Source organism: Odocoileus virginianus, chromosome 8 (genome assembly GCF_023699985.2).
Source record: "Odocoileus virginianus isolate 20LAN1187 ecotype Illinois chromosome 8, Ovbor_1.2, whole genome shotgun sequence".
Classification (NCBI taxonomy): domain Eukaryota; kingdom Metazoa; phylum Chordata; class Mammalia; order Artiodactyla; family Cervidae; genus Odocoileus; species Odocoileus virginianus.
Window position 1 is genome coordinate 69,879,249 of NC_069681.1, and position 21,841 is coordinate 69,901,089.

Genomic DNA, 21,841 nt, shown 5'->3' on the forward strand with positions numbered 1-21,841 from the left:
GAACCCCTCTAGTGCATTTTTCATTCAGTTACAACTTCTGTTTGGTGCTTTCTTAAACTTTCTGTCTCTTTGTTGTCATTCTCATGGTGTTCTTCCATTCTTCTTCTGAGACTGCATGTGTACTAAGTCACTTCAGTAGTGTCCAGTTCTTTGTGACCCCATGGACTACAGCCCGTCAGGCTCCTCTGTCCATGGGATTCTCCAGGCAAAAATACTGGAGTGGGTTGCCAAGCTCTCCTCCAAGGGATCTTCCCAACCCAGGGATCAAACCCACATCTCTTGTATCTCCTGCTTTGGCAGGTGGGTTCTTTTACCACTAGCACCCCCTGGGAAGCCTCGCCTGAGTTTGGTAAGCATCTTTATGATTACTTTTCAGTCTCTATCAGGGAGATTGCTTATCTCTGTTTTGTTTAGTTCTTTTTCTGATGTTTTAATCTTATTCCTTTGGTTAGAGCATATTCCTGTCTCATTTTGCCTAGTTCTCTGTCTGTTTCTACACAGTAGGTAAATCAATTGTCTCTTCCAGTCTTGGCAGAGCGGCCTTATATAGGAGATGCCCAGTGGGACTCAGGGGCACGATCCTGCCTGACCACCACAGCTCGGCACTCTAGGGGTGACCCCTTTGTGGGTATCTCCTTCTGTGGTGTCAGGGCTGCAGCAGCAGCTGGGCACTGGTAGACAGCCCTGTTGTTTGGGTGGCTCTGAGGTCCACCTGAGGCTCAGGAGTGGAGTGGGCAGGGCTTTCAGCATGGGAGACCTGTTGGTACTGACAGGTTAGAGGGAGACTTCCAGTACTGGCAAGAGCAAGGTAGCCAGAGATAACAAAAAAAGTCCCTGCCAGTGTCTCCATCCCTGCGAGACATCCCAGCTGGTTCCTGTCTCTCCAGCAGATGCTTTAAGATTTAGTAAGAGGGTCCTCTTCATATGTTGTCCTTGCACTTTTCAGTGTGGTGTTTTTGCACTTGTTTTTAGGTTGAGTCTGGGCACAGGCCCTTTAAGAGCAATTTTTCTGTTCTCTGCTCTTCTCTAGTTTTCCTGGTCACATTCCCTATTGGATTTCAAAGCCAGGTGTTTTGGGAATCTGTCCTGTGTAGAATCTAGGGGTTTCGGTGTCTCATGTAGAGCTCGAGTCCCTGGCTCTTCAGAGAAGAGACTCATATCTTTGTGATTCCTCCTGGTTATGGATCGCAGCAGCTAGGGTGTGGGTCTTTACCTGGCAAGAATGTGTCTCTGCCTCTCCTACCTTTCTTGATGCTGCCCTTTTACCCTTTGTTGTGGAGGCTCTACCCTCTGTTCATTGATAGAACAGAATTCTATCAATCCCTTTACCGTACCCAATATGGTAGAGAATGCATTCCTGTAGACACCTTGAATCAGATGACTTAAGGACTACAGTGGAATACCACCATTTCAAGAGTGGAATAATAGCCTTATGCATATCTGGACCATGTATTAATAGCCTTAACAGGCATAATTTTACTTAGTCATCACAACAAACCTTTAAGCTATGACTAATGTATTATTTAAAGACAAGGAAATTGAGTCTTTAAGAGGTTAAATATTTTATAATCCAGAGTAATACATCTAACTGTTGAACTGGGTTTATAAGAGTTCCAGTTCTAGAAACAGCATACTAACCACTATGTTTTACTACCCTTCTGAGAAATCTTTTTGTATAGATTTCTTTTTATTGTGGTAAAGTGTACACTAACATAAAATTTACCATTTTTAAGTTTTCAATTCCATCAGTTCAGTCACTCAGTTGTGTCTGACTCTTTGCAACCCCATGGACTACAGCACGCCAGGCTTCCCTGTCCATCACCAACTCCCAGAGCTTGTTTAAACTCATGTCCATCAAGTCGGTGATGCCATCCAACCATTTCCTCCTCTGTCTTCCCCTTCTCCTCCTGCCTTCCAGTCTTACCCAGCATCAGGGCCTTTTCCAGTGAGTCTCTTCTTCCCATCAGGTGTCTAAAGTATTGGAGCTTCAATTTCCACATCAGTCCTTTCAACAAATATTCAGGACTGATTTTCTTTAGGATTGACTGGTTGGACCTCCTTGCAGTCCAAGGGACTCTCAAGAGTCTTCTCCAACACCACAGTTCAAAGATATCAATTCTGTGGCCTTCAGCTTTCTTTTTTATGGTCCACCTCTCACATTCATACATGACTACTAAAAAACCATAGCTTTGATTAAGACGGACCTTTGTTGGCAAAATGAAGTCTCTTCTTTTTAATATGCTGTCTGGGTTTGTCTGTCATAGCTTTTCTTCCAAGGAGCAAGCATCTTTGAATTTCATGGCTGCAGTCACCATATGCAGTGATTTTGAGCCCAAGAAAATAAAATCTGTCACTGTTTCCATTATTTCCCCGTCTATTTGCCATGAAGTGATGGGACTGGATGCCATGATCTTCGTTTTCTGAATGTTGAGCTTTAAGCCAACTTTTTCACTCTCCTCTTTTACTTTGATCAAGAGATTCTTTAGTTCCTCTTCACTTTCTGCCATAAGGGTGGTGTCATCTGCATATCTGAGGTTATTAATATTTCTCCCGGCAGTCTTGATTCTAGCTTGTGCTTCATGCACCCCAGCATTGCACATGATGGAACAATGGACTGGTTCCAGGTTAGGAAAAGAGTACATCAAGGCTGTATATTGTCACTCTGCTTAATTTAACTTACATGCAGAGTACATCATGCGACATGCAAGATGTTCAAAAGTTAATATTTTTAAATGTATGTTCATAATAGGTCATAGAAAACCTTAATGTTGTGTGTATACTGATATTACCTGTATATCATCATAAATAGAAAACCATAACTAATTCAAGAAGTCACTGATGATATAAGTTTCTTAGCTGATAAGAGCACTGTTTGGGCTTCATAATAAATAGTTTTGCTAAATCCTATTTGGTCAAACTACATACACAGTTGATGTCATTAGTTCACTCACATAAACCATCTAATGTGAAAAGGATTGGCCAGATTGGTTCTTTACTCAGAGGATGGGGCAACTCTGATGAAACTCCATATCCCTTTAGTAGTGCATATGAGGTAAGTCACTCCAGTCATGGCTGACCCTGTGACCCCATGGACTGTAGACCACCAGGCTACTCTGTCCATGGGATTCCCTAAGCAAGAATACTGGAGTGGGTTGCCGTGCCATCCTCCAAGGGTACTTGTTTATTCTGTGGACATGGATTTGATGGTTAGAAACATCTAAAGTCATTCAGTTTCCACTCTGCAAACTAAAATAGATGATGAAATTGATATTCTGCTCTTCATTGATCTGTCAAGTATTTATTGAACATTTTTTACCATGAATATTAAAAATAATTTTTATAAATGAAGCTAATATTCATGAGTAGTAATTCATATTAGCTTTAAATTCCAGAAAAAATCTTTCAAAACTATTTGGGCAGAGGAATCATTACTACAAAGGGGCTGTTCTATTTGTATTTTCATTAAGAATTTTTGGTGTGCCTTCTGTGTGCTGTGAACTATCCTAGGCATTGGAGATATGATAGACTAAGACACAATACACGTAAAACATACAACACATAGTATACAGATGGCCCCTTGAATAACACAGGTTTGAACTTCACAGGTCCTCTTATACGTAGTTTGGCACTAGTGACACATCTGTGGTTGGTTGTATCTGAGTGCAGAACTGCCTTATGGAGGGCCAGCTGTGAAGTTATACACAGGTTTTTGACTGCATGGAGGGTCAGCACCCCTAACCCCGCATTGTTCAAGGGTCAAATGTATGTACACATAACATATATCCCTGCTCTATGAGTTTATGGTGTAATTAGCCCTGGGTCGGGAAGATCACCTGGAGAAGGGAATCCACTCCAGTATTCTTGCCGGAAGAATACCACAGACAGAGTACCCTGGCAGGCTACAGTTCATGAGGTCACAAAGAGTCAGACATGACTGAGCGACTAACACTTCTAACTTTCACTTTTTTCCAGCATATATGAAATGTATATAATAGCTTTAGAAAACTTAAAGCATACTTAAATTTTAAGAGTTCTCAGTGCAGCCTCAGAACAGATGTATATAAATAACTTAGCATGTAATTTGGGCTGTAAGGAGACTAGAGGGATGAACAAAAGGCTATGAAAATGGGGAAGAAATTTAAGATAATAACACAAAGCCGTGTTTAAATTGATTTCTCACTATGTATGTTGTTGATTCAAATATATATGTATATGATGGTTCTTTTATGTTTCTTTATCCTATACTATTTGTTGTAAGACAAGGTATCATTTTTTTGTTTTAGACCAACAGGTGGGAGTGACAAGTGGACAGCGACAGCCTGTGACTGCCTCTCATTGTACCTCACTGGAGCTGTAGCAACCATTATCATACAGGTGTGTGACAAGGTGAACAGGTAGAATAGATATGTACTGGTTATTTCATTGGTGTTTTGTACAGGTCCATTTATTTTATTGAGAAAATAATAGCTATTGGGATTTTTTTTGTTTTGTTTTATTTTTTTGGCTACATGGCATATGGAATCTTAGTTCCCCAACTAGAGGTCAGACCTGGGCCCCTTGGCAGTGAAAGTGCAGAGTCCTAACTGCTGGACCATCAGAGAATTTCCTGTTTGGACATTTTTTGCAACCTTTTTTTGGTCTTCAAGTTAATGCCATTTGGGAATTTTTTATATTCTTTACAAATTGGAAAGTTAGGCTTCTAGTGAAATCATATTAACTGTATGTCTAAAAGATGTTTGTTTGAATATGGATTTGAGAAAGGATACATATATAGGATAAATCTTTTCAGAACACTTAAGAAGTATTTCTTGCCTCCTTAACCTTTTTTTAATTTGATACATTATTGCAGTAATGCAATTTGATCCATTTTATTGCATTAATGATTAGAATTTTCTTATAAGTAATTTTATGTTTATTTTTCCTGTGTGTACTTCCCCCTTTTGTAATTCCACAGAAAGCAGAATATATGTTTTGTAGTTCTTTCTTTGGCTTTTCACAGGGAAAAAAAGGCACACCAGGGAAAAAATAGTTTAGTTATATAACTTACAAAGAATTTAGGAGAATAGAGAGCTTGTAACTGAGGGTATATTCCTCTCTTCAACCTGGAATGGGAAAAAAAAGTTTTCAGTCATCCATTTTTCTCCTCTTTTTGGTAAACTTCACCTTGACTGTTAAGTGTTCATGATAGAGTTCATAAAACAACTGTCTTTCTTTGTTGACTCTTTTCCATGCTATTTTCCCTCTGATGTGTTCAGAGATCAAAATTACTTGCTTGGAAATTTTTCTTTGTGGCATGGAGAAATGTGGAGGGAACACCTGTGAAAAGTGTAATGTTTATAAGAAGTTGCATTTTTGAGTCTCATATTTATTCTGCTCTTAAATCACTGCAGGAAAACAATACAATGTGGCCCTTACCTGTGAAAATTTTCTGCAGAGATGAAAAAGGAGAGCGTGTTGATGTTTCTAAATATTTGATTAAAAAGGGTTTGGCTTTGAGAGAAACAAGGTATAGACTGTTTTTAAAAAATATTTTGTGATGGATGCTGCTTCTTTGCCTGTGTAAATCTTTATATCTGTGTGTGCTCAACCTGAATTGCCTCTCGTTTGTTCTTGAAAATGATTTATATATAACCTAACCCTGAGGAGCCAACTTACAAATAAATTCACTCAAGACTGCTGAATGTTTAAATCCCTACTGACATTTTTGCTTTTATACTTTCCCCTTTGCTCTGGCGTTTACACTTTAAACCAAAGGAAAAGAGAATTATATAGTGGGTACCAAATCTGTGCTATTTAACCTCATTTGCTTAGACAGAAATACTTAAACTTCATGTTAGAAATTCTGGTAAGTTTATATCAAATATATTTGTGTGAAATAGGTAGAAAATGAGTAGAATTGGGTAGCAAAACAAAAGTAATTGAACAATATATACATGTAAAGATCCTTTCAGGTACTAAGTTTGGAGTTTAAGTACTTTGGTCCCAGAGGAGAAGGATCAGGCTATTAACTGTAGTAGCCCTAATATCCTCTTTTTCTCTCTTTCCTTTTAGAGGTAGAAGTAGATTAGAGTTGTAAATACATGCTCTAGGTAGCAACCATCTGCCATTCGTGGCCAGATCTCTTTTTTTCATCTTAGATTATTATCTCTTACCCTACTTGGATCAGGACCCCAATCTTAATGAAATGGAAAGAGAATGAGAGATCAGAAATAGTGCAGAACCCAAGGTATTTGGCCAATGTAGTAGATGCTGACTTGGCAAGCAGCCAGGCTCTGCAGCTAGTCTTGTGTTGACTGACTGCAGGCTAACACAGTTCCTTGCTACAGGAAATGATAAAGTGAAAAGTGCTGGGCAAGTTAATATTACCAACAGTATCTGCCACTAATTTAATATTCTATTTTTTGGCAGTAAAACTACTATCTCAAGGCTGGGGATGTTTGTTGAGAAATTATGTAACTGTTTTATAAGTGCTCATTTCCTTTTAGAAGAAAGTACAGGAAAATGGAAAAAACAAAAATCTATAATTTTTCTAGCATCAACAATGTTTGTATTTCCTTCTAGGATATTTTTGTAGGTTTTTTTAATTGGAAGAGAATAACAGGAAGTAAAACAATTATCAGTGAATATAGCATGTTACCACTAATACTTAATATCTGAATAATATGAGAAAACGGTGTTTTTAAGGGACTTATTATCTTTGCATTATTTTATGAATGTTGTTAACTTGCCACATGTATTGATCTGCCTTTGGGCTAAATTAAAATCAACTTGAAGCTGTTGTATTTCCCAGTAACAACTAATTAATTGTGTGGTACTTGAGATATACGTAATAGAAGATTTTAAGAGAGAATAGCATGTAAATATCAGATGGTAATTTAATGCATTTAAGTGAAATTCTATTGCTTTATTCTCAACAAGCTCATTCATAATTTAAAATAGTTCTCATTACAACTTAAACTGTGCTCATTTTTATGTAACAAATAGGATCTCCTAAACTAGAGCAAAATGTTTTCTTTACATTTCAAGTATATTTGAATGATTCTTTTTATATTGTTTTCCCAGAATATTTTTATTTGCTCATGGTTGGACATATTATTCTTTCTTGCGTGTTACAGAATTAATAAATTAGATAATAGCCATTCATTATCCCAGAAGTCTCTGGAAATCCCCCAGGAACAAGGAGAATCAGTGGTTACTAAGTGTATTAAGATTAACTCTGACCCTGACAAGAAAGCTGCTGTTGGTATCAGTGAACCCAAGGTGACTGAATTTAGGGAGAAAATTCTAGAGTCAAGAACCACTGGATGCTATAAACCACCAGCTATTCCTAACCAGAAAGTATTTGAGGCAGTAGTCAGCTGCATTGGTGATGATGGAACTATATTTGTGGTACCTAAATTATCAGGTAAGAACTTTCACTTTATATAGAATTATTCTGTAAAAATCGTTGCTTTTACCACTAGGGAATTCTCTAGTAAGATCCACATGGATTGAAATAACCTTGGGTAGATATTTAACCTTTCTGAACCTTATTTTCATTCACTGAGTTATTGTGAGGATTAAATGCAATATACAAAAAGTGCTTTTCACAATGCCCAGCACATGAAAATCATTGAGACATTGGGAACGGATAAACGTTGGGCCTAAGATGAGCATGAGGTGGTTCCTTTAAACAAGTTTATAGGCTCTGTAAGAAAAAAGAATACAAAAGTTTGAATTCATTTAGAATGAGAAAAGAAATCACAGTCAATGACTGGAGATTCAGGGCCATTTGTGAAACCTCTTTAGACTTATGTGCTCACACTTCTTTCTACAACTTGATTGTGTCCAGAACACTCAATAACTCACAGCAACTCTAGCTTTCACAGTACTTAGACTCTGTTAGCTTCATAGTAAGTCCACCTATGGAGAGAGGTATGGGGGCTATGAATTTGTTGAAATTTTTTGTCTCATTTGTTAAAGTCCTAAATATTGTTTTTTAATTTGAGAACCAGACTAAATCTGTGTAATTGGCAATTCTAGAAGTGAGTAGTGTTTCAGACCTCTAGCAATAGTACTTAACCCAGAAACTTTCTTGATGTGTACAAATAATCATAGGTAGAACTGGTTGCCAGATGCCTTCCATTCAATCCCCTGATATTGATAATGTGGGTTGGCACTAGTACACCTAGTTTATAGAAGAACAGACTGAGAGTTGGTGTGTGTTTTTTTTTTTTTGGCCACCCTGGAGTGTATGTCGGATCTTAATTCCCCAGCCAAGGATTGAACCCATGCCCCGTACATTGGAAGGGCAGAGTCTTAACCTCTGGACCACCAGGGAAGCCCCTCCCCAAGACTGAGGCTTATGTTTAAGAACTCACAGCTGAACTGTTACAGGAACTGACACCAAAGCTTACCCTTTCTGGTATAAGTTATGAGGATATTTATTTATTGTGGAAATAATGAGCCAGTTAATTGAAAGTGGCAGTATTAGAATTTTAATTTTATACCTGCAGTATTATGCTGTATCTAAGCATCAAATAACATATAACTTGTGTTCTGTTTCACTTAGGTGTGCTGTCAAAATGATGTTAACTTAAAGCACTAGTTCTTTTATATTAGGGCTATCTGGGTATGTGTTTAGAGTTTTATGGATTTTTGCACTTCTAAAATAATGCTTGAGTTTATAACCAGAGATCAGAATAATAATTTACATGTTGTTAGTCAGTAGTGTGTTTTGAAACATAGAGAAGTTACTGACCGAATTAGATTTGTATTAAAGTTCTATTATGTAGGGACTGATTTTAATTCCTTTCAATGTTATCTAAGTGGTGAAGTGGGACTTCCCTGGTGGCTCAGATGGTAAAGAATCTCCCTGCAATGTGGAAGACCCAGGTGTGATCCCTGGGTCAGGAAGATCCCCTGGAGAAGGAACTTGGCAACCCACTCCAGTATTCTGGCCTGGAGAATCCCATGGATGGAGGAGCCTGGCAGGCCATAGTCCATGGGATTATAAAGAGTTGGACACAACTGAGGGACTAACACACACACGTGGTAAAGTAACTGAAGTTTGATGATGACTTCATTTGAGAATGGTAGGGAATTTTTCCTAAATGCTTTCTATTTTTAATAATTTTTTCAGAATTTGAACTAACAAAAATGATGGATGAAATTCAAAGTAATTTAAAATGCCTTGGTCTTTTGGAGCCTTATTTCTGGGAAAAGGGAGAAGCTTGTGCAGTAAGGGGATCAGATACTATGTGGTATCGAGGCAAGGTAATGGAAGTCATCGGCAGCACTATCAGGGTGAGTCTGACATTCTTTTGTGACTATTTGAAGGCTAAATGCTATAACATTAAATGATCTTTTAAGTGGAAAGACATGAAATTGTGATTAAAACATCTTTTATTGAGTTCATTCGTTTAGGCAAATCAGTTAAATACATTATATATTTATTTGTAATAAGAATTTCTCTTTTTATTTTCAAGTATATTTATTAACCTGAATAATAAAAAAAATTTCCTGAGAAGAATTTTGCCACTGATATTTTAATGGTGCCACTTATTTAATAATTGTCAGCCTTATTTGTGTATATGGTATTAAGTAAAACAACTGCTTCTCCAGTATTTTCTATATCACCTTCACAAATTTGTTTATGGGACTCCTAATTTACCCTTTCACATTAAGGGTTAATTTACCTTTCCAGAATACTGAGAATAGTACTTGAGTTTCACCTAGAATCTTCAAAAAGAGCTGCGTACAGCTGACCCTTAAACACATTGAGGCTGGGGGCACCAACATTTTGTGTAGTTAATTTGAGTATAATTTATTCCGTTCTCCCATATCCACAATTCTGTGTCACAGATTCAACCAACTGTTGATACTGATAGCTGTTGATATTGATATTGATGTTGATATTGATACCGTGTATTGATAGCACTGTAGTAGGTTTTTATTGAAAAAAAATCCATGTGTAAATGGACCTTCATAGTTGTGTTGTTCCAAACCTGTGTTGTCCAAGAATCAACTGTACTTTGAAAAAAACTGTATGTAAAAATATAGATGAAAATGCCTCCACTTATGTTGTACTTACCAAGTATAGCAATGAAATCAAGAGACATTTGGCCTGTAAAGATTTTGGTTTTAGGAGGGGTGGAAAAATTAAGAAGTCTTTTGTTAATACTTGCACAGGAGATTATTATCTATTTGATGATGATACCTGATAGTACATAACACTTTAGGTTTCTAAGCTTTTTTTCACATGAGTGTATTTGTTTATATTTTATTGTTTACCTCCAACTATCATAGATGTAGGTTATTATTCCCATTTTACCAGTAACAAAATTTAAACTTATGTTCAGTGATGTTCCCAAAGTCAACCTGTCAGTGAGTGGTGGTGCTGGAATTCATATCTAAGCCTCTGATTCCTAAATTTCTGATCTAAGTCTTGTGCTTTATGTGCTGGAATACAAACTTTACATGTTAAATAGAATTAAAATGGTTTCAAATTTTGGGTTAGTATTTAGGTGTTGATGCATGGATACTTAACAGATTCGTATGTTTATAAGCAGATAAGTCCGTTTTCACATACATTTGAATTGTTCAAATAACCCTTTTTCTTTAATATAAAAGTAACTTGAAATTCAGTTTTCATTGTTATCATAATTTATGAATTTTACATATATGAAATCCAAATAAACAAGATAGTGGTGAACTGTATTTTTCTCACACTTTCTAATATCTCTATTTTTAAAATTTATTTTAAATTATTTTGATACTATAATCTTTCAAGGTTATCCTGTGATCCACATTAAAAAATAAACATTACAACATACCCATGCACTTACCTTAATTACCTATAATGTATAATATTTTTTACTCAGTTCTATTTCAGTTTTTATATTTTTTTAATTTATAGAATACTTTATTAGTTTCTGTAATCAAACCCATGTAGGTAAGACCTAATATATTTAATACAGTGCATTACCCCTGTACAAATGGAAAAAATTATATTAAATGTTTCTAGACCAATATGGCTGTTAATTTCTGTACAATGCCAACCCAACAGTACAACTCAGATACTTTTTCCAAAGTTGACAGCACAGCCAAAGTTTCCAAAAACTCAAATTATATTTATTTATTTATATAAAAAAACCAATAGCAGTATGTTATGCATCAGTAGCAGCAACAGCTTTTCAAAGTTCTGCAATCATCTGAACAAAATTATAGAAACATCCAGCACACTCCATTAAAAAAAAAAAGGTAAAAAAACAAAACCTCAGAAAACAACAAAGTTCTGTTACTGTTGTGGTACCTGGCACCATTTCTTAAAATTATGTTTCTCAGTCATCATCTGGAAAGAAAACATTCTAGAATAACATCATTAAAAACAGATCTGATAAAGCATGGTCACTACTACATTATCATAAAGCAGCTACAAGATATTTTACATTCATAGAGGTATGATACAGTACTGTCCTACATCTGTGATACTAGAAGATATAGTTAAAAAGGCATTATTTGAGACTTGAATCTGCTTTTCCTGCAGAGGGCCCAAATGATGGTTATGACACAGTTCTGGTACAGAAATACACCTTCTTAGATAGGATTTCCTTTGTTTAGTGGCATAATTCTAAGTATTCACTGTTCTTCATGAATGTCAGCTAAAAACTGATTAAAAAAATAAAACACAACCATTGGATTCATACAAAGATGACTGAGGAGAGGCAAGCAGGACTCAACTTAAGTAGTATTTGACCAACTCCATCATATCTGAATGGTTAAGAGCTTCATGGAAGAAAGGAGATGCCAAGTGGCACTTCAAAGCTTTGGACCACAACCAAAACACAGCATCATTTCAAACAGGAGCAGTAGCCAAGCACTGCCCACTTGGATATGTTCAAGGATGTTGATGTCACTATTTCATCATCTGCTCACTCATCCAGGAAGAAGGGGAGATCAGTTACTATTTCAGTTTTTTTAAATGCTAATTACCTTGGGCTTTCTTGAGCCCAATTAAACAGTGATACATTAATTTCAGTATGTTGGGATAACAGAAATAACTTACTGACGTCCCTTATTCTTGAAACTATTTAGAAACTGAAGTGTGAAAATGAAAGCGTTTAAAAAACGGGTTGTTCAAAGGAAACTATAAGCAAGGTGAAAAGACAGCCTTCAGAATGGGAGAAAATAATAGCAAATGAAGAAACAAAGGATTAATCTCAAAAATATACAAGCAACTCCTGCAGCTCAATTCCAGAAAAATAAATGACCCAATCAAAAAATGGGCCAAAGATCTAAACAGACATTTCTCCAAAGAAGACATACAGATGGCTAACAAACACATGAAAAGATGCTCAACATCACTCATTATCAGAGAAATGCAAATCAAAACCTCAGTGAGGTACCATTCATTACACGCCAGTCAGAATGGCGGCTATCCAAAAGTCTACAAGCAATAAATGCTGGAGAGGGTGTGGAAAAAAGGGAACCCTCTTATACTGTTGGTGAGAATGCAAACTAGTACAGCCACTATGGAGAACAGTGTGGAGATTCCTTAAAAAAACTGGAGATAGAACTGCCATATGATCCAGCAACCCCACTCCTGAGCATACACACCAAGGAAACCAGATCTGAAAGAAACACGTGTACCCCAATGTTCATCACAGCACTGTTTATAACAGCCAGGACATGGAAGCAACCTAGATGCCCATCAGCAGACGAATGGATAAGGAAGCTGTGGTACATATACACTATGGAATATTACTCAGCCATGAAAAAGAATTCATTTGAATCAGTTCTAATGAGATGGATGAAACTGGAGCCCATTATACAGAGTGAAGTAAGCCAGAAAGATAAACACCAATACAGTATACTAATGCATATATTTGGAATTTTAAAAGATGGTAACAATAACCCTATATGCAGGACAGAAAAAGAGACACAGATGTACAGAACAGACTTTTAGACTGTGGGAGAAGGCGAGGGTGGGATATTCTGAGAGAATAGCATTGAAACAAGTATAGTATCAAGGGTGAACAGATCACCAGCCCAGGTTGGATGCATGAGACAAGTGCTCAGGGCTGGGGCACTGGGAAGACCCAGAGGGATGGGATGGAGAGGGAGACAGGAGTGGGGATCGAGATGGGGAACACATGTAAATCCATGGCTGATTCATGTCAATGTATGGCAAAAACCACTACAATATTGTCAAGTAATTAGCCTCCAACTAATACAAATAAATGGAAAAAATAATAAAAAATATAAATATGTAGCCAACATGAAAAAAATAAAAATAAATAAAAATAAAATTCACAGTCCAAAAAAATAAATAAAAAACGGGTTGTTGAGGACTTCTCATTTCTGGTTCCACATTTAAGAAGTTTTGAAGTTGCCACACCATCCTATCAATAACTAAAAAGCTGAACAAAGTGAAACCTCTTGGAGCCATAAGAGATGGAGTACACTTTGAAATATGCCAGAGCATTCTGTTCTTAATAAGGCCTGCACTCAGGAGAAAGTAGTTCATCAGGGCCTATTATCAGAGCCAAGTGGACATGGGGAAAGGAAATTACCCAATTCTAGTTAACTCTAGACTTCCACACAGGAAGACCCAACTCCAGGCCACTATGTCCATCATCTCCTACTTAAGGAGGGGAGAACAAAAGACTGAGAAACACTTGTGAAGTTCAAAGTTTGACGTCATATGCTCAATGAAAGACTTAAGACCTAACTGTAAAACTGTAGAACAGTTCCCCTTCTCCCACACCTTCCTGCCATGTTACTGAAGGCCTTTTACACAGAACATGTCCAGCTATCAGGAAAAAATACTGAACAGCATGTTACTGGCATAAAAACAGATGTACAGATCAGTGGAATAGAATAAACAGCCTAAAAATTAAACTACACATATGGACAATTAATTTATGATACAGCCAAGAATATACATTGGGGATAGAACAGTCTCTTCAATAAATGGTATTGGGAAAACTGAACCAGCCACATACAAAAGAATTAAACTAGACTATTATCTTAATACACAGAAATTAACTCAAAATAGATTATAAAGACTTGAACATAAGACCAGAAGCCAATAAACCTCCTAGAAGAAAACATAAGCCATAACTTCCTTAAGGTATTGGTGATAATTTTTTGGATGTGATATCAAAAGCAAAGGCAACAAAAGCAAAAATTAGCAAGGTGAGCATCAGACTAAAAAGCTTCTGCACAGCAAAGGAAACCATCAGCAAAATGAAAAGGCAACCTACTGTATAAAAGAAAATATTTCTAAATCATATATCTGACAAAATATATAAAGAACTCATAAAACTCAAGCCCAAAAATAAAGCCACTTAATGGTCAATCCATGACAAAGGAGGCAAAAATATACAATGGAGAAAAGACAGTCTCTTCAATAAATGGTGCTGGGAAAACCAAACTGTAAAAGAATGAAATTAGAACATTCCCTAGAACATTAGAACACCATATACAAAAATAAACTCAACGTGGTTTATAGACCTAAGAGTAAGACTGGATACTATAAAACTCCTAGGGGAAAACCTCAGCCAAACACTATGGTGTAAATTGCAGTAATATTTTTTTGGATCTGTCACCTAAAACAAAGGTACTAAAAGCAAAAATAAATGAGTGGAACCTAATGAAACTTAAAAACTCTTGCACAGTAAAGGAACCATTGACAAAAGAAAAAGACAATGTACTGAATGGGGGAAAATACTTGCAAATGATCTGACTGATAAGGAATTAATAGCTAATGTATGTAAACAACTCATAGGACTTAACATTAAAAAAGAAACCCTGAAAATATTACAACATTTTAAATCTACTATACCCCAATAAAAATGAAAACAACCTGATTTGAAAATGGGTAGAAGAACTGAATAGACATTTTTCCAAAGAGGAAATGCAGAGGGCCAATATACTCAGGCAAAGATGCTTAACATCACTAATCTTCAGGGAAATGCAAATCAAAACACAGTGAGATAATCACTTCATACCTGTTAGATATGGCTGTTATCAAAAAGATCACCAGCAACAAGTGCTGATGAGGATGTGCAGAATAGAGAACCGTCATATGCAGTTTATGGGACTGTGAATTGATAACAGCCACTGTGGAAAACAGTGTGGAAGACACTCTAAAAAGTAAGAAAAGATTTACTATGTTGTTGTTTAGTCCCTGAGTTGTGTCCAACTCTTTTGCGACCCCATGATCAGTAGCAATAGTCCACCAGGTTCCTCTGTCCATGGGATTTTCCCAGGTAAGAATACTGGAATGAGTTTCCATTTCCTTCTCCAGGGGATCTTCCCAACCCAGGGTTTAAACCTGGGTTTCCTGCTTTGCAGGTGGTTTGTTGACCACTGAGCCTCCTGAGAAGCCCCTGAAACTACTATATGATCCAGCTCTATCCAAATAAAACAGGAGTATTAAGTGAAAAGATAGTATGCTCCCCTGTGTTTATTACAGCATTACTTATGATAGCCAGGATATGGAAGCAGCCAAAATGTCCATTGATGGATGAATGGATGAAGAAATTGATGTGTATATATATAGAATGGAATGTTAGTCATAAAAAAGAAAAAAATTTTGTGGTTTGTGGCAAAATGGATGGACCTTAAAGACATTATGCTAAGTAAAATAAGAGAAAGACAAATACTTAAGGATCTCACTTTTATGTGGAGTCTGAAAGATGACAAAAATTGAGCTCATGGATATGGAGAATAGATTGGTGGTTGTCAGTGGCAGGATGGGCAAAATGAGTGAAGGGGTTAAAAAGTACAAACTTCTAACTATAAAATAAGTAATTCATGGAGGTGTAATGTATAGCATGGTGACTGTAACTAATAATCATGTACATGTGAGAGTTGCTAAAGAGTAGATCTTAAAAGTTCTCATCACAAGAATAAAAATGTTTTGTAACTATGTGTGGTGATGGATGTTAACTAGACTTACTGTTATTATCATTTTCAACATATGCAAATGTCAAATCATTACATTGTATACCTGAAACTAATGTTATAGGTCATGTCTAAATTTAAAAATATTAGGCATACTAAAAGGCAGAATAACACAATTTGGAGAGACATGGAAAGTATCAGAACCAAATACAACAGGGATGTTAGAATTATCAGAACAGGAACTTAAAAAAAAAGACACATGTTTAAGATTCTAAGGAGTAAGTAGACAACATGCAAGAACAGATAGGCAGTGTAAGTAGAGAGCTAGAAATACTACCTCTAAAAAGTAGAGAGAACAAAAACGGGGGAAAAAAAGAACCAAATACCTAAGAACTGTGGGAAAATTGCAAGCATGTAACATGCAGATTGATGGAAATAGCAGAAAGTGAAGAGAGAAAATAATACTTGAAAACTTATGACTGAGAATTTCCCCAAATGCATGTCTAGACACCAAACCACAGATCCGGGAGCTCAGAGAACACCAAGCGGAATAAATGCACAACAAATGGACTGTCACTTCAAATGACGGAAAGTCAGAATTAAAGAAAAACCCTGAAGGAAACCAGAGGGAAAAATAACTTCACCTATAGAAGAATAAAAATAAGAATTATGTCCAGCTTCTCCTCAGAAACTATGACATGATAGTGGATTGAAACATTTAAAAAATTTAAAACATTTAAAATCTTGAGAGGGAGAAAAAAAGTCAGCTTAGAATTATGTACCCTGCAAGATTATGACACTCAGTTGTGAATGTGTCTGGTGGTGGAAGTCCGATGCTGTAAAGAACAATATTGCACAGGAACCTGGAATGTTAGGTCCATGAGTCAAGGTTAATTGGATGTGGTCAAGCAGGAAATGGCAAGAGTGAAGACCAGCATCTTAGGAATCTGTGAACTAAAATGGATGAGAATGAGCAAACTTAATTCAGATGACCATTATATCCACGACTGTGGGCAAGAATCCCTTAGAAGAAATGGAATAACCCTCATAGTCAACAAAAGAATCTGAAATGCAGTACCTGGGTGCAGTCTCAAAAGTGATAGAATGATCTCGATTTTATTTCTAAGGCAAACCATTCAAAATCACAGTAATCCAAGTCTACACCCCAACCACTGATGCCAAAGAAACTAAAGTTGAACTTGTATGAAGAGCTACAAGACCTTCTGGAACTAACACCAAAAAAAGATGTCCTTTCCATCATAGGGGATTGGAATGCAAAAGTAGGAAGTAAAGAGATACCTGAAGTAATAAGCAAGTTTGGCTTTGGAGTACAATAAACCAGGGCAAAAACCAAGAGTTTTGTCAAACTCTTAGCATGTTTTGTCAGAACTCGCTGGTCATAGCAAACACTCTTTTCCAATGATACAGAAGATTACGCTACACATGGACATCACCAGATGATCAATACTGAAATCAGATTGATTTTATTCTTTGCAGCCAAAGATGGAGGAGCTCTATACAGTCGGCGAAAACAGGACCTGGAGTTGACTGTGGCTCAGATCATGAACTCCTTATTGCAAAATTCAGGCTTAAATTGAAGAAAGTAGGGAAAACCACTAGGCCATTCAGGTATGACCTAAATCAAATCCCTTATGATTACACAGTGGAGGTGATGAATAGATTCAAGGGATTAGATCTGGTAGACAGAGTGCCTGAAGAACTATGAATGGAGGTTTCTAACATTGTTCAGGAGGCAGTGACCAAAACTATCCCAAAGAGAAAAAAATGCAAGAAGGCAAAATGGTTGTCTGAGGTCTTACAAATAGCTAAGAAGTGAAAGACAAAGGAGAAAGGGAAAGATATACCCAACTGAATGTAGCGTTCCAAAGATCAGCAAGGAGGGATAAGAAAGCCTTCTTAAGTGAACAATGCAAAGAAATAGAGGAAAACAATAGAATGAAAAGGACTAGAAATCACTTCAAGAAAATTAAAAATACCATGCAAGGATGGACACAATAAAGAACAGAAACAGTAAGGACCTAACAGAAGCATAAGAGATTAAGAAGAGGTGGCAGGAATACACAGAAGAACTGTATAAAAATGGTCTTAATGACCTGGATAACTGTGATGGTGTGGTCACTCACCTAGAGCCAGACATCCTGAAGTGTGAAGCCAAGTGGGCCTTAGGAAGCATTACTACAAACAAAACTAATGGAAGTGATGGGATTCCAGCTGAGTTTTTTTCAAATCCTAAAAGATGCTGCTGCTAAAGTGCTGCACTCAATATGTCAGCAAATTTGAAAATCTCAGCAGTGGCCACAGGACTGGAAAAGGTCAGTTTTCATTCCATTCCCAAAGAAGGGAAGTGCCGAAGAATGTTCAGACTACTGTACTACTACTCTTATTTCACATATTAGCAAGGTTATACTGAAAATCTTTCAAGCTAGGCTTCTGCAGTATGTGAACCAAGAACTTTCAGATGTGGAAGGTGGGTTTAGAAAAGGCAGAGAAACCAGAGATCAAATTGCCAACATTCATTGGATCATGGAGAAAGTAAGGGAATTCCAGAAAAACATCTACTTCTGCTTCATTGACTATACTAAAGCCTTTGACTATGTGGAAGTCAGTCAGTCGTGTCCAACTCTTTGTGACCCCATGGACTATACAGTCCATGGAATTCTCCAGGCCAGAATACTGGAGTGTGTACCGATTCTCTTCTCCAGGGGATCTTCCCAAGCCAGGGATGGTACCCAGGTCTCCCACATTGCAGGCAGGTTCTTTACAAGCTGGGCCACCAGGGAAGCCGATTTGACTGTGTGGATCGCAACAAACTGGAAAATTCTTGAAGAGGTGGGAATACCAGACCACCTTACCTGTCTCCTGAGAAACTCTATGCGGGTCAAGAAGCAACAGTTAGAACCAAACATGGAACAACAGACTGCTTCAAAATTGGGAAAGGAGTACAACAAGGCTGTATATTGTCACCCTTCTAACTTTACTTACATGTAGAATACATCATGCAAAATGCCAGACTGGATGAATCACAAGCTGGAATCAAGATTGCCAGAAGAAATATCTATAGTCTCAGATATGCAGATGATACCATTGCTAAAGAGCCTCTTGATTGAGGGTAAAAGAGGAGAGTGAAAAGTCTGGCCTAAAACTCAACATTCAGAAAACTAAGATCATGGCATCTGGTCCCATCACTTCATAGCAAATAGATGAGGAAAAAGTGGAAACAGTAACAGATTTCATATTCTTGGGCTCCAAAATCACTGCGGATGGTGAGTGCAGCCATGAAATTGAAAGATGCTTGCTTCTTGGAAGAAAAGCTATAACAAACCTAAACAGCCTATTAAAAAGCAGAGACATCACTTTGTTGATAAAGGTCTGTATAGTCAAAGCTGTGGTTTTTCCAGTAGTCATTTACAGATGTGAGAGTTGGACCATAAAGAATGCTGAGTGCCGAAGAATTGATGCTTATTCATACTATGGTGCTGGAGAAGACTCTTGAGAATCCCTTGGACAGCAAGGAGATCAAACCAGTCAATCTTAAAGGAAATCAGTCCTGAATATTCATTGGAAGAGACTGATGCTGAAGCTGAAGCTCCAATACTTTGACCACTGATGCAATGAGCTGACTCATTGGAAAAGACTCAGATGCTGGGAACGACTGAGGGCAAGAGAAGATGGCAACAGAGGATGAGATGGTTGGAGGGTATCACTGACTCAACGAACATGAGTTTGAGCAAACTCAGGGAGATGGTGAAGGACAGGGAATCCTGGAGTGCTGAAGTTTATGGGGTCGCAAACAGTTGGACTCAGCAACTGAACAACAACAAGGACTGAATAGGTGGAGCACAGAGGATTTTTTAGGGCAATGAAACACCCTGTGTTTTCACAGTGTCAGTCCCATAAGGTGTATACCAGTAAATGAACCCTAATGTAACCTCCGTGGACCTTGATTATGATGTATCCATATAGGTTCATGATTATAACAAATTACCATTGTTGTACAGGATGTTACAGTGTGAGAGGTGGGATGGGAGATGAGGGGCTATGTGGGAAATCTCTCTACCTTTTCTCTAAATTTTGCTGTGAACCCAAAATTCTTTTAAAACTGAAGTCTTCAGAAAGTTACTTTACAAAAAAGTTTGAGGATCACTGGATGATATAAAAACAAGTTTCTTTCTCGTAGAACTTCTCAGAACCTTTGTTATGCATGTGATTCTCCAAGAAGGGAACAATACATGCAGTTTCTTAAACTGTGAAGCTGTCTGAGGAAAACTGAGAATTTGAGATACAGTCTTTCATTAAGGGGAAATCAGGACTTCTAAAATACTTAGAAAAACAAAAGATTTAAACATCCTCCAAAAAATTGATTATTCTCAAGAAAAAAATGTTCATGTGTAAGAAAACCTTTTGACAATGAGGTTTGATAACACTCTGGGATGAGGAAATAATGATGTTACTTTTTTGTCCGGAGATTTTTTTAAATCCAGATTTCTCTCTCTTTCTGGAATGTTTTCTTTTTAATAAAGAAATAACAGAAGGAGTTCCTTCTGTCCCCTAATTTTTAGTAGTAAATTTTAATTACAAGTTTTATTTTTTCTGTTAGGTACAATATTTAGATCATGGATTCACTGAGAAGATTCCACAGTGTCATCTTTATCCTATTTTACTGTATCCTGATGCACCCCAATTTTGTATTCCTTGTCAGCTCTATAACACCGTACCTGTGAGTAAACAGTGATTTGTAGGGTGGAATTTTAAGTACTGCCTTTTTATTAATAATAATTTTTAGAAATTGGAATGTAAAACGAAATCCCTTTTAGTAAATAGTAAAATATTTAGAAATAAGCTTACTAAGACAGCTAAAGAGCCTTTATGAAGAAAACTACAGGATTATACTAAAGGGTATAAAAACAGTGAATAAATTTAAGAGATACAGTTTCTTCATAGATGAGAATTTTGTTTGAGGTTATCAATTTTTAGTTATTGTTTCAAGAAATTGGAAGCAGGAGCAGAGAAAGTAATGGCATATTATCTCTTGCTGCATAACAAATTAAGCTTAAAATTTAGTGATCTGAATCAGCAATAAGCTTTTTAAAAATTTCATACAGTTTCTATGATTCAGGCATTGGGAGCAGCTTAACTGAGTGGTTTTAGCTTAGAGTCCCTGGTGACACAGCAGCAAAGAGGTGCACCAGAAATTCAGATCCAAAGAACTGACAGATAAGGATCTACTTCCAGATGTTCACTCACAGGGCACTGGCACTAAGCTGGGGTTTCTTATGGGCTTTTGGCAAGAAGCCCCCGTTCTGGCTATGTGAACTTCAACATAAAAGGTAACAGTTGCTTCCCTGCTGGTTCAGAAGTAAAGAATCTGCCTGCAGTGTGGGAGACCTGGATTCGATCCCTGGAGGGGAATGGTTAGATGCTCCAGTATTCTTGCCTGGAGAATTCCATGGACCGAGGAGCCTGGTGGGCTGCAGTCTGTGCAGTCACAAAGAGTTGGACACGACTGAGCAACCAACACTTTCACTCACTGTAGTCATTATACAACATTGCATTGACATGTTGGTCTTTTTTTTTTTTTTTTTTTAAGTTTTATGATGCTTTTTTTTTTTTTAGGTCTTCCCTGTAGTTCAAACAGTAAAGAATCTGCCTGCAGTGCAGGAGACCCGGGTTCAATCCCTGGGTTGGGAAGATCCTCTGGAGAAGGAAATGGCAATCCACTCCAGTATTCTTGCCTGGAGAATCCCACGGATAGAGGAGCCTGGCGGACTACAGTCTGTGGGATCACAAAGAGCCGGACATGACTGAGCAACCAGCACCATCACTAAACATGATGCTTTTTGGGAGGGCGTAGGTTTATATTTTTAAATTATAAAATGCTTTAAGAGAATAATATTTGAGGAGGATGATATAAATTATTAGTTTCTTTTTT

At 37.2% G+C, this 21,841-nt stretch overlaps 1 protein-coding gene across 4 annotated transcripts in view; it reads left to right on the forward strand.

The window, feature by feature from the left end:
• The window catches only part of RNF17 (ring finger protein 17), a 114,478-nt gene that overhangs the window by 77,139 nt on the left and 15,498 nt on the right, over window positions 1-21,841 (forward strand). For all 4 annotated transcript variants that reach the window (XM_020915136.2, XM_020915143.2, XM_070471609.1 and 1 more), the window contains 5 exons: window positions 4,284-4,374; window positions 5,391-5,506; window positions 7,116-7,405; window positions 9,122-9,285; window positions 20,510-20,629. In XM_020915136.2, coding sequence (XP_020770795.2) covers window positions 4,284-4,374; window positions 5,391-5,506; window positions 7,116-7,405; window positions 9,122-9,285; window positions 20,510-20,629 — 781 coding nt within the window. The remainder of the gene's footprint in view (window positions 1-4,283; window positions 4,375-5,390; window positions 5,507-7,115; window positions 7,406-9,121; window positions 9,286-20,509; window positions 20,630-21,841) is intronic.